Here is a 10,574-nt window from a genome sequence, read left to right as displayed (position 1 = left end):
TTGAAAACAAACATTACAAGTTAATTAATATATAAAAAATAACAAAAGCGCATGAGTTATAAAAACCTTAAATTTATTCATATCTCTAGTTTGACACAAGAATCTTTCAAACTGAGCAAGCACCATGTCTTGCTTGGCGGGAAAGGAAAACACTGAGGAAACGTGCATGTGGCGGACGAATTGTGCCCCGTGTATCCAACACGTAATAAAGCAGCGTGGATCCAGAGCAGACTGGCTTTACGGGTTGCTACTATTTATTTAATCTTATCGGGAAAGTAAAGAAAAAAATTAACCATTATCTCTATTTATTTTACAATAATTCTTATTACATTATTTCTTTAATATTAGCTATAGAGGAATTGGTCGTCTTTAAATGTCATACTTAAATTGAATAAAATTCGTACTATGTACTTATATGTACATATTACATTAAATGCATTTAACATTTTAAAGTGTATTCATTGAAAATCAATAAAAATATGATTCGTTTCTATAGTAAATAAATTACGCAACATAATAATGTATATTAAATATAAATATCTCGAAACAAATATTATCATGATATCTTAATATATTATTAAAGCGGTCCCGCCGATACGGCAAAAAAGTAAAGAGGAATTTCATACTCTTACAACTTATCCCAAAATATACTTTAATTTGTATAAGTTGAAAATTATTATTTTACAAGGTAGTATACATACTATTTGACAATTAACAAACTAAGATCAATTCATTTTAAAGTTTTTTTTCTAACTCTTAAACTTCTGCTGGATATATTACTAATATTCAAACTTGACTGGTCAGTTGTTTTTTCATTATTTTTTCTAGGGGTTTGTCGGGTCCTGTTTAAAGTGGCATTCTTAATTGAAGGGTTCTTAGCTAGTTTTGTATCCTTATTAGATGTCTCTTTAGTTTTTTTATTTGCTGCTGGATGTTTTTTCTGCACAACCAGTGCATTACTCGTTTCCTTTGAACTCTTGGATGATCTCCCACGTTTAGGTTTGGTAGCACTATCACTAACTTGGGTATTTAAATTAGCCTTTTCTTTTTTTTGTTTTAGGCGGAGACTTTCTCTAGAAGTATTACATTCGTTTCTATCCTGTGAAGTTTGTTTAATAGTTTTTGGGTCTTTGGTTTTAACTGGTTTCACATTCGACTTTTTAACGTCTTTACTCAAATCACTTTTTAATTTGGTTTCTTTATTTTGTTTTGAGGTAGATACTACTTGCTCCTTTTCTTTTTCTTGTTCCTTTTCTTTTTTTTCTTCATTTTGTTTAGACCTAGTTGTTCTATTTAGCATTTCATTATTATTTTCTTCATGATTCTCTTGATAATTATCAGGTTGTTTTCGTTTGGAAATCCTACTAACATCTGACCTACATGACATACTGCTATTGATACCCTTATTTTGAAAACTTCTTACAGTTAGAATAGAACCTTTTACTACATTCTTTTTATTGAGATTTAAGTTTGAAGTATTATTTACAGTTTTATTTTGATTATTGGTATCTGAAAAAAAAAATTATTATTAATGACTTCATCCTTAACATAATTTGTTTAAATTGATGTATGATTCTTAAATGTTTACCTGGCTTTGGTAGATTTCTAGATCTCCATGGTGTTATAGTTCTTTCTTCTATGTCACTTTCAAAGTCTGTATCCCAAAATGACTTTACACAGCTTGACACAGTTGTCTTATTTTGACCTAAAAAAATTAATCATTATATGTTATTTTAAAGATTATGCATATTTACCTGTTTAGTTATTTTTTACTTTTGAACATTATCAATGTACTTACATTGTGGTTTATTTAATTTATTAGTATTAACATTAATATTGCTAGTTATTGGTTGCAATTTTGGTATTACTACTTTACATTCTGTAGTAAATTTTTTATCTTTAATTTTTGGTTTTACTTGGACTTCCTTTCCAGTAAATTTCACAGTACTTTTTTCATCTGTGTCTAATAAAGAATTATTTACTTGTTTATTGTTGGTTTTGTTGTTATTTTGAGTAGTTTTAAATATTTCTTCATCTGTATAAGTGTCACTACCCTCACCATTGTTGCACATTGATATTACAGATGCCACATCCCATTTATCATTACTATTGTTATCATGGTTGCTTTTATTTAATTCTTTCTTGTTTGTAGCAGCTGTGACATTCATTTGATCCGGACGCACAATCTTATGTATTAAATCCAAAACATTATCATCTCCAACATCACGACTAAGACAGGATTGTGAAGAAACTAACTTTCTCACTTTGTTTTTTTCTCTGCATGCCCTGTATATTTTGGTTTGTGGGCTATTTGTTGCCAAATTATCATTACTCATATTTTTACTTTCAGCAACATCTAAATTTTGTGTGAATAGTTTCCTTTTTAAGAAACTTGGCTTCATTGAAACATCTGTAGTAGAATTGTATGTTACTTCTGCTTGGTTAGAACAGTCAGGTTCTAATTCATTAGTATTTTGTAATAAATTTTTGTTTTGTAATTCCAATGCAAGTCTATCCTCAGAATTGGGATGTTGTGGTAATTTATCAAGTGGTAACTCAATTTCTAAACTTCCAGTGAGAGGCTGACGAGACTTCGCTATTAATATTTCTTGCTTTTGATCTTTTTTCGCAATAGAGGTTTTTCGTATGGGCATTTGTGGCTTTTTAAAATTAAAATCATTTTTCTGTATATTATCATTAGACATGCAGTCATTCAATTTTATCGGTGAAATGATAACCTTATTTCTCTTTCTGTCAGATGCATTTGTTTCTTCAACCTCTAAAACCCTTTTACGTTGTTGTATAGTATTTTGTTGATCATTAACATTTCTCGTTGTATTTTCTGAAAAAATTTCTTCTCTGTCGCTGTCAGTATCTTGATTTATAGTATTACCTGTTCCTATGCAGTGATTATCTTTATAGCTATTATTACATGGTATGATATTTCTTATTGACGTTTCATTACTTATTATTTTTGATTTATCAAACCTTTGTGATGGCAATAAAAATGACGATCCCTTTGTAAATCTCTCTTTTAGAGTAACAGTAGAAGTATTTTTAGTGTTTTCTTGAGGTATATTGTTGTGGCTTAATGAATTAACTGCAACCATATTTCTAAGAGAATTCTGTTTGATATTATCTGTACAGTCTTTAAGCATATCACTTTCTCTTATGGAAGTCCTGAAATGTGACAAATCATATGATTTCAAAGGTCTATGTACGGATCTTGGTATGTTTTCTTTGTGAAGTATAGTTCTAGATGATCTACAATCATCACTACTGATTGATGAATCACTGCCTTGCTCTCCCGAGTCTTCGCCTGATCTCTTTCTATTACCTTTCAGAAATAACTTTAGATTACGCCTTTTCTCAATTTTTTTCCTGACTCTATTTTTCAAAAATTTATTGTAAGCTTCTTTTATCATTCTTAAATCATATTTGTTGAATTTCACATTTTTAAATGCCAGTGCAATGTCTGCAGCACTGACACTTGCATTAGAATCTAAAAAATGTACACCAAATTCATTAAAATTATTATTATATGCACAAGTTAGTTGATCTAAAAAAGATAGTTGTTAAAATTAAGTTTCAACAAAAAATTTTTGAATCACACATGCTTTAGCAGTTATTTAAGCTGAAGACAAAATAAATATTTAACAAAAAAATTTTAGAATGGTGATAATTGTTACCAAGAATATTATATACTATAGCTTTGTCATTTATCTACTATTGTTTTCAATTTTTATGCACTGCAATATTATGATATGAAAAAAAATTACAAGCATCTAAAAATAAATAGGTACATATTTTAAAAAAAGTGGTACAACAATATATAACCAATATATAAGAAAAAATAATGGTACCAATGCTCCTCATAGACACTGGTGATCCACTTCTTCCATTAAAAACAGATCTCTGAGAGTTCATGCCACGAGTGTATAATGAATTGTGAAAATTTTGTATGCCAGAATCAGGAAAACTTCTGAGTGACATTGGAGATGTTTCTCTCCTATAATACATGCTTCTATGATCAAGACCTCGCATTCCATATCTTTGCCTTTCCAAATGTGGCATATTAAAAGTAGATGTCATCATATTGCTTCGAAAAGTATAGCCTGTTATGTTTGTATTATTAAAATTCGAGTTAGAATGGATAGCCTGCAATTAAAATTAAATTATTACTATAAATACCACAAATATTAAAGTTTGAAATACATAATTTGTTGTTTAGCAGTGTACACATCTATGATTTGTATGTAAAACTCATATATTATAATAATAAAAGTCAATAATACAATAACATTAAAAACTAAAAAACAAACCTTTAATATAGTACACTAAGTTTAAGAATATAAAAAGTGTAATAATAAACAACAGTTTATTAAGAACATAAAACAAAACACAAACAAACTTACAGTTGGATCGCGTTGATATTTAAGAACATTAGGCATTAAATCCTCGTCACTGTCCGACATTTTAATGTCATTTATTTAAAGTTTTCATACATACACAATTAAAATTTTACATTAGTTTGTTAATGACTATCACAAAATATCGCCTAATACAGCGACAGCGAGCGTCGATTTTATTCAAATTTCAGATTTAACGGACGTTTCCATGACGTGATTGAGTAATAGATAAATTATACACAGAGAGAGCTCAGATAAAATTATAAACTATTCCTAGCCACAACATAGCTCAAAGATGACAGATTATATTATTATAAATATATTTTTTAATTCTTTATTCTTGGAAGTTGCAAATGCAAGTACTTTGTGCTTATGGAATTTTAAACAAATTTTGTAAACAAGAAGTGAAACTACATTTATTTGTTATTACTTGAATATGTATTTATATGATTGCTTTAAATGTATATCATTGCTTGAAATATTAAAAAGGGAAATGTTGTTATCGAAAGTTTAAATTGTTATCTTCCAAGAAGATATGTTCATGTCCAAAAATAGGTAATTATTCATTCATTTGGTATCTAAGTTACTATAGCTACGTTTACTACGTTATTCGTTTTTAGTATATTGCTAATCTGTGATTGTGACAATGTCAAAGTGTCAATGTCAACGGAATTCATTTGCAATTCACACAAGAAAAAAATATAACCATGCTGTTTTTATTAATTGTTAACAAATTATGAGTGTTTATTGATTATTTATTAAGAAATGGCTTTTAATACTCGCTTATTTGTGGGTAATATACCTGATAATTTCAATGAAAAGGCTCTACGAGATGCATTTTCATCATATGGGGACATAACCAATTTCGATTTAAAATCTAAGCCTGGTATAGAAAATGATAAAAAAACTTTTGCTTTCATAACAATAACTGCGTCAAATTTTAATGTAGAATCATGTAAGTATTGCTAGATGTATAATTTTAGACTGAAAAATCCATTTAAAATATTTAATTTTAGTTTATAATAAAGTTATTTTTTTTAATATTGATACCCGATTTTGGCTTCGGCAGTCATTCTTAATGAAGATTATGTCAACTGTGCAGAGCAAATATAGTAACACACTTCCTTGCTGCTACTGACAATTACTTGACAGAAAAATATTTTAACCATAATAATGGATCAGTTTATTGCAATAGAGAATGAGGACCAACTACATATAATGCTTACATTGCATTTCGCGCTTTTATTTTAAAGGTATAAAGCATTTCACCAATGAAGAATTTCAAGGAAACAGATTACATGTGACTAGAGCTCGTGAGAGTTTTCTGGAACGGTTACAAAGAGAAAGAGAATCACAGAAAAATGACAATAAACAGGTAATTTGTTAATTTTGTAACATAATAGTTTTATACAAAATAGTATTCTTGTCAAACATATAAGTATTTTTTTCAGATTGAAGAAACAGCAGTAAGCTCTCTAGCTAATACCTTTCCTAAAATTAACAAGCCAAGTGTTAATAAAAGGAAATTTATCGATGATGAAATAGATGATACACATATTGTTAAGAAAAACAAAATAAAATATGACGAAAAAGCTAACAACTTATCTTCAAACTTCTCCAATGATGATTATAATAAAAAACAAAAATTTTCATCAGTACCTTCTAATCATGAAAATAATAATGATAAAAAAGATAATAGCTTATTTCAAAATGATGAAAAGAAACAAAACTCAGACAAGAAGAGATTGGAGTCAATGAAGAGAAAGAGACAGGAATTCAGTGAAAAGAAAAATATTATAAAATCTGGCTTAATAAGTATAGTAAGTGATAGAATATATACATTTAGTTTTTTTTAAATTGAATTGAATTTAAGTTTGGTATGTTGATGGTCAATAAACATAGCATGAACTTTGACATGTTGCTTTGTAAGTATTTTTACTTTCTTCAACATGTTTATTAACAGGAAAAAAATCAATTAAGTATGTACATATAAAATATATATTATCAATTAACTTATCAGTTTACAAAAATGACCCATGACAGTATTGTATATTTGTACCTTAACTTGATTGTGACCAGCATCAATCATTAGCAAAATTTCAGCTTAATTTATTATGTATAAGCTGAAATTATTATGTAATTATAAGCATAATAATATAATATGGGAAAATCATACTTGATTAACACACTGAATATATTGAGTAATATTATTAACAAGACCCCTTTATTTTCAGGATAAAAAACCTAATAAGAAAGTGATATTTTCGGATACAGAGGAAGATAATTCAGCTAAAAACAGTGTTATACCAAATGGTGAAAATGCCAAACAAACTCATACTGGAAAAACAAGTTTATTGACGAAGCTAGTGATGAGGAAATAAATTTTGAAATAAAAAAGCAGTTTGAGGGTGTAAAAGGACAAAAAGTATGTAGTTTAATTGTATATATTTTTATAAAACAAAATAAAATTAGAGTCAAAATTTCATTAAATTATGTTAAATTTTTTTAGGTATTAGATTTACAATCAAGATATAAAACAGATAAACGTTTTACTTTGGACGAAAGGTTTGTTGAAGATGATTCAGCAAGTGAAAAAGAAGATAATGTAGAACAACGAGAAGAAATTGAGATAGGGCAAGCTGACGAAAAGTCTAAACAACTAAATATTTTACAAGATGTACTTGGAGTAACTATTAAAACTAGACAATATGATACAACCAACAAAACAAAGTATGTTTTTTCTGTAGCAAATAATTGTTTAAATCATTCTCTTTTAATGAATTACTAAATTTTCTTATCTTCTCATATCTTATGTTTCAGAACAAAGCTAGGGATGTTGAGATTTGACCCAATGCAACCAGAGCATGCTAAATATTTAGCACCAGTTGAAACAAAACAAGAATCATCTAAAAAATCTAAGAAGAAAAAGTCCAGAAATATAGAATCGAAAGAAGAGGAAACCACACAACAACCAGAACCTGTTGTGGAAAAAGTTGAAGTTTCAAAGGAACAATTTTATAAAATAAGTGATACATTAAAGGAAGCTATTACTCAGCCCAATTCATTTAGTTTGAGGAGTTTGTTTACAAAGGATGATAATGTTCAAGAAGGTAGATAGATTAAAACTGTTAAATAAGATTATTACTAGGCATGCATCCAATATATCAAAACGAATTCAAAATCCGATTTCAAACACAAATCGATTCGTATCGATTTCACAAACTAAATATCCAATATCAAAAATTGACCTAGCCGAAACAAACGCGAACGATCTATACATTGATACCACTAAAAGATTTTGAATCGACAAATTAAATCAGTGGATATCACCAAACGAATTGTTTATGGTATCCAAATGCAAACTGATTGTTGTGTAATATGAAATTAGCTTTCTCTCTTTCTAACCAATTAGAATAAAGCAGAATAAAAAGATAGTGCGAATTTTGCAATTCGGATTTCAATTTGTTTTGGTTCTGCTATGGAAATCTATCACACATCGTCCTTACTATTAAGTACTTATAGACTATATTTGGCGTAACCGAAATATATCTGAAATCGTTTTGTAAACCTGATTTCAGGGATAAATATCAGTTTCAAACTGAAAACTGTTGTCAAACTGATATTTATGATATGACTAATTATAACGAATGTTTTAATTTTAACTTGTTATATATTTTACATTGACCAATTGTATAGTCTTAAGTTTTAAAGTTTAAATTAATACATATTATAGAATATTTTATATTAAAAATCATCAATCAAATATTAGATCATTTTAATAGTTGATTATTTTTGATTACATTCAGAAACTCCGGAAGAAGATCAAAATTACATTCCTCTGCCAAGTAAAAACATATCAAAAGTTAAAAATCCAATGGAACCTGGTGAGAAAAATCCATTTGTTTATGATTCTTCCGAGTCAGAAAATGAAGAAGACACCAATCAAAATGCTAAAATAGTTGTGGAGGAGAAAATTGAAACTAAAATGGTCTGGCGAGAAAAGTTTTTCTTTTCATCAGATGATAACAGGTTGAAAGGTAAAGATAAATAAATTCAATGATAAGTTTTTATTCTTAGTGGTTAATTATTTGAGATATTTGCATTTCACACATTTTTTTTCTTAGATGGACTATTATTCTTCAGTAAGACTCATGAAAACACTATACAGAAAGAAAGGAGAGAATTAAAATCACTTATGAAAAAGAGGATTTATAATAAAGAAAGAAAGAATACTATGTTCCAGAAAAAAATTGGTGGAAGAAAGAAAACTATGAAAAAAAAATTTAAGAAAGGTTGATATTCAAATAAATAAAGATGTCACATCTATACTTTTATTTTTAAATTTAACATGTTTATAAATCATTGTAATTATCTCCTCTTCCAAGTAGGCTTCTTCCTTGCACCAGGTTGTCCTGGCTTCTTTCGTTCACGACGTCTATGATCTCTTGTTAATAAGCCAGCTAACTGCATAGACTCAAGCATGTCCTTATCAACAAAACTCCGTAATCCCCAAGCTATTCCCCATCGTATGGCTCCTGATTGTCCTGATGGCCCCCCACCTTCGATGTTACACACTATGTCTACTTTATCCTGCATACCAGTGAAAATTAATGGAAATATGACTTGCTCTCTTGATTGTGTATCTTCAAAATATGTTAAATCTTGTCCATTAATAGTAATCTTTCCAGTTCCTGGGGATTTAATAGTGACATCACCCCTGGCTTTCTTACGCAAACATTCATATGTTGTTACAAATGCATTCCCATTTTCATCATAATTTGGCTTTGGGATTTCTAAAGCAAATTTTTGAGTTGCTAAGGGTTTTCTAAACTTCTCAATGAACTCTTTATATATATGAGAATGAGGCAAAGAAACAAGCCTGTCCATGGCTAATTTAAAATTGTCATATTCTAAATCAGTTATAGTTTCAACTAACAATAGTTCTAATTGGTCCTTAGTTAGCCAAACACTGCCAGTCATATTCAGATTTAATTTTTCATCTGGTATCTCTCTTTTTCTAATTACTTTATCCCCATACTTGTACAAGTCTTGGATATTTTCAGTGATATCATACAATAATTTAAAAAAATTTGGCTTACCAGTATAGAACAAAAAGTGGTGAGGCCGTCCTGCTTCATCAAATTCGGCCGCTTTACGTGCCGGAAAAACTTCTTCTGGTGGTTTCATCAATGGTCGAGCAGCGCGATCGTAAATGCCACTGGGAAATAAGTATTCGATAGCGCGATCAACATCTTTTTGAGTAAACGTTTCTGGATCCTCTCCCATCATATTTGCAAGATGTCTTTTGCCAATATTGTATTCGAATTGCTGTTTCTTCATAAAGTCGTCATGTTCCTTAGCTCTTTTTAAGTAGGCTTTCATAGCTTTGCTTACCTTTTTTTTCTTGCTTAAAGTCTCCCAGTCAGTAAAGTTGTTATAAAAATTATCATGGGATGTTGTTTTAGTGCTATAATTGTACACATTTTGTAAAATTAAACTCGACCGACTCGCTATAGGCAGCGCCTGTTTTAAAGTAAATTTTATGGCAAATGACATTTTATTATAACATAAAAACATTTTCAGAAAAACATTTTAGTCCGTTTAAAATAAGAGTTGTATAATATAAATGCTTTAAAAAATATAGCACTAGTTTAGTAAGATATTATTACTTCATAACCTAGTTATTATTATAATTGAAGTTGACGTTTGTTTAGCCTTTCCACTTTTTCCAGTAGTGTTTCCAGAGTCATACTTTAAATTGTCGTGCTTGTAAAGCCTCTAGTACACGTAAGGCCTTTTTTTCGACAATATATTGAGTCAATAACCAAGTCACATTAGACACTGCTTACACGACAATTAGCGTATTATTCAAACATTCTCTACGTTTATATATTCTTTGATTCATTTGATATTGATCGTTTGATGAGAAAAGAGAATGGTGGTAAAACATCGAAATAATAATTTTTATATGTTGATTGGGCTTTGTGCAAGCACGCTTGGATAAGTACCACCCACTCATCAGATATTCTACCGTTAAAAAGCAATACTTAGTATTGCATCAACGCGCGCCCTCTTCAGAATCAAATTAATCTGTAATCGTGATCATTGATTACACGTTGTAATTGTAATCGTTAATCTGATTACATTTTGCCCAAGTTTACTCAT

General features: G+C 29.1%; 3 protein-coding genes across 3 annotated transcripts; 1 reads left to right on the top strand and 2 right to left on the bottom strand.

The window, feature by feature from the left end:
- Positions 1–391: 391 nt before the first annotated feature.
- On the bottom strand, positions 392–4,573 carry LOC126774819 (myb-like protein X). The gene is made up of 5 exons (XM_050496435.1): positions 4,416–4,573; positions 3,864–4,158; positions 1,799–3,502; positions 1,589–1,705; positions 392–1,509 (listed from the first exon to the last, which is right to left on the bottom strand). Exons 1-5 carry the CDS (start codon positions 4,473–4,475, stop codon positions 731–733), a joined length of 2,955 nt encoding a protein of 984 aa, XP_050352392.1. The 5' UTR covers positions 4,476–4,573; the 3' UTR covers positions 392–730.
- Positions 4,574–5,081: 508 nt separating this feature from the next.
- Positions 5,082–8,735, top strand: LOC126774833 (probable RNA-binding protein CG14230). Its single transcript, XM_050496464.1, is given in 9 exon segments — positions 5,082–5,364; positions 5,663–5,784; positions 5,861–6,229; positions 6,644–6,746; positions 6,749–6,834; positions 6,919–7,139; positions 7,230–7,519; positions 8,216–8,446; positions 8,534–8,735. Coding segments are annotated over 9 exon segments (1,785 nt in total). The 5' UTR covers positions 5,082–5,174; the 3' UTR covers positions 8,707–8,735.
- On the bottom strand, positions 8,727–10,117 carry LOC126774854 (28S ribosomal protein S9, mitochondrial). Its single transcript, XM_050496492.1, has one exon. The coding sequence runs from the start codon at positions 9,984–9,986 to the stop codon at positions 8,778–8,780; it is 1,209 nt and encodes a 402-aa protein (XP_050352449.1). The 5' UTR covers positions 9,987–10,117; the 3' UTR covers positions 8,727–8,777.
- Positions 10,118–10,574: the final 457 nt, after the last annotated feature.

This window comes from Nymphalis io, chromosome 17 (genome assembly GCF_905147045.1).
Source record: "Nymphalis io chromosome 17, ilAglIoxx1.1, whole genome shotgun sequence".
In the NCBI taxonomy this organism is placed as follows: domain Eukaryota; kingdom Metazoa; phylum Arthropoda; class Insecta; order Lepidoptera; family Nymphalidae; genus Nymphalis; species Nymphalis io.
The sequence above is the reverse complement of the archived record's forward strand: the minus strand, read 5'-3'. Positions and strand labels throughout refer to the sequence as shown.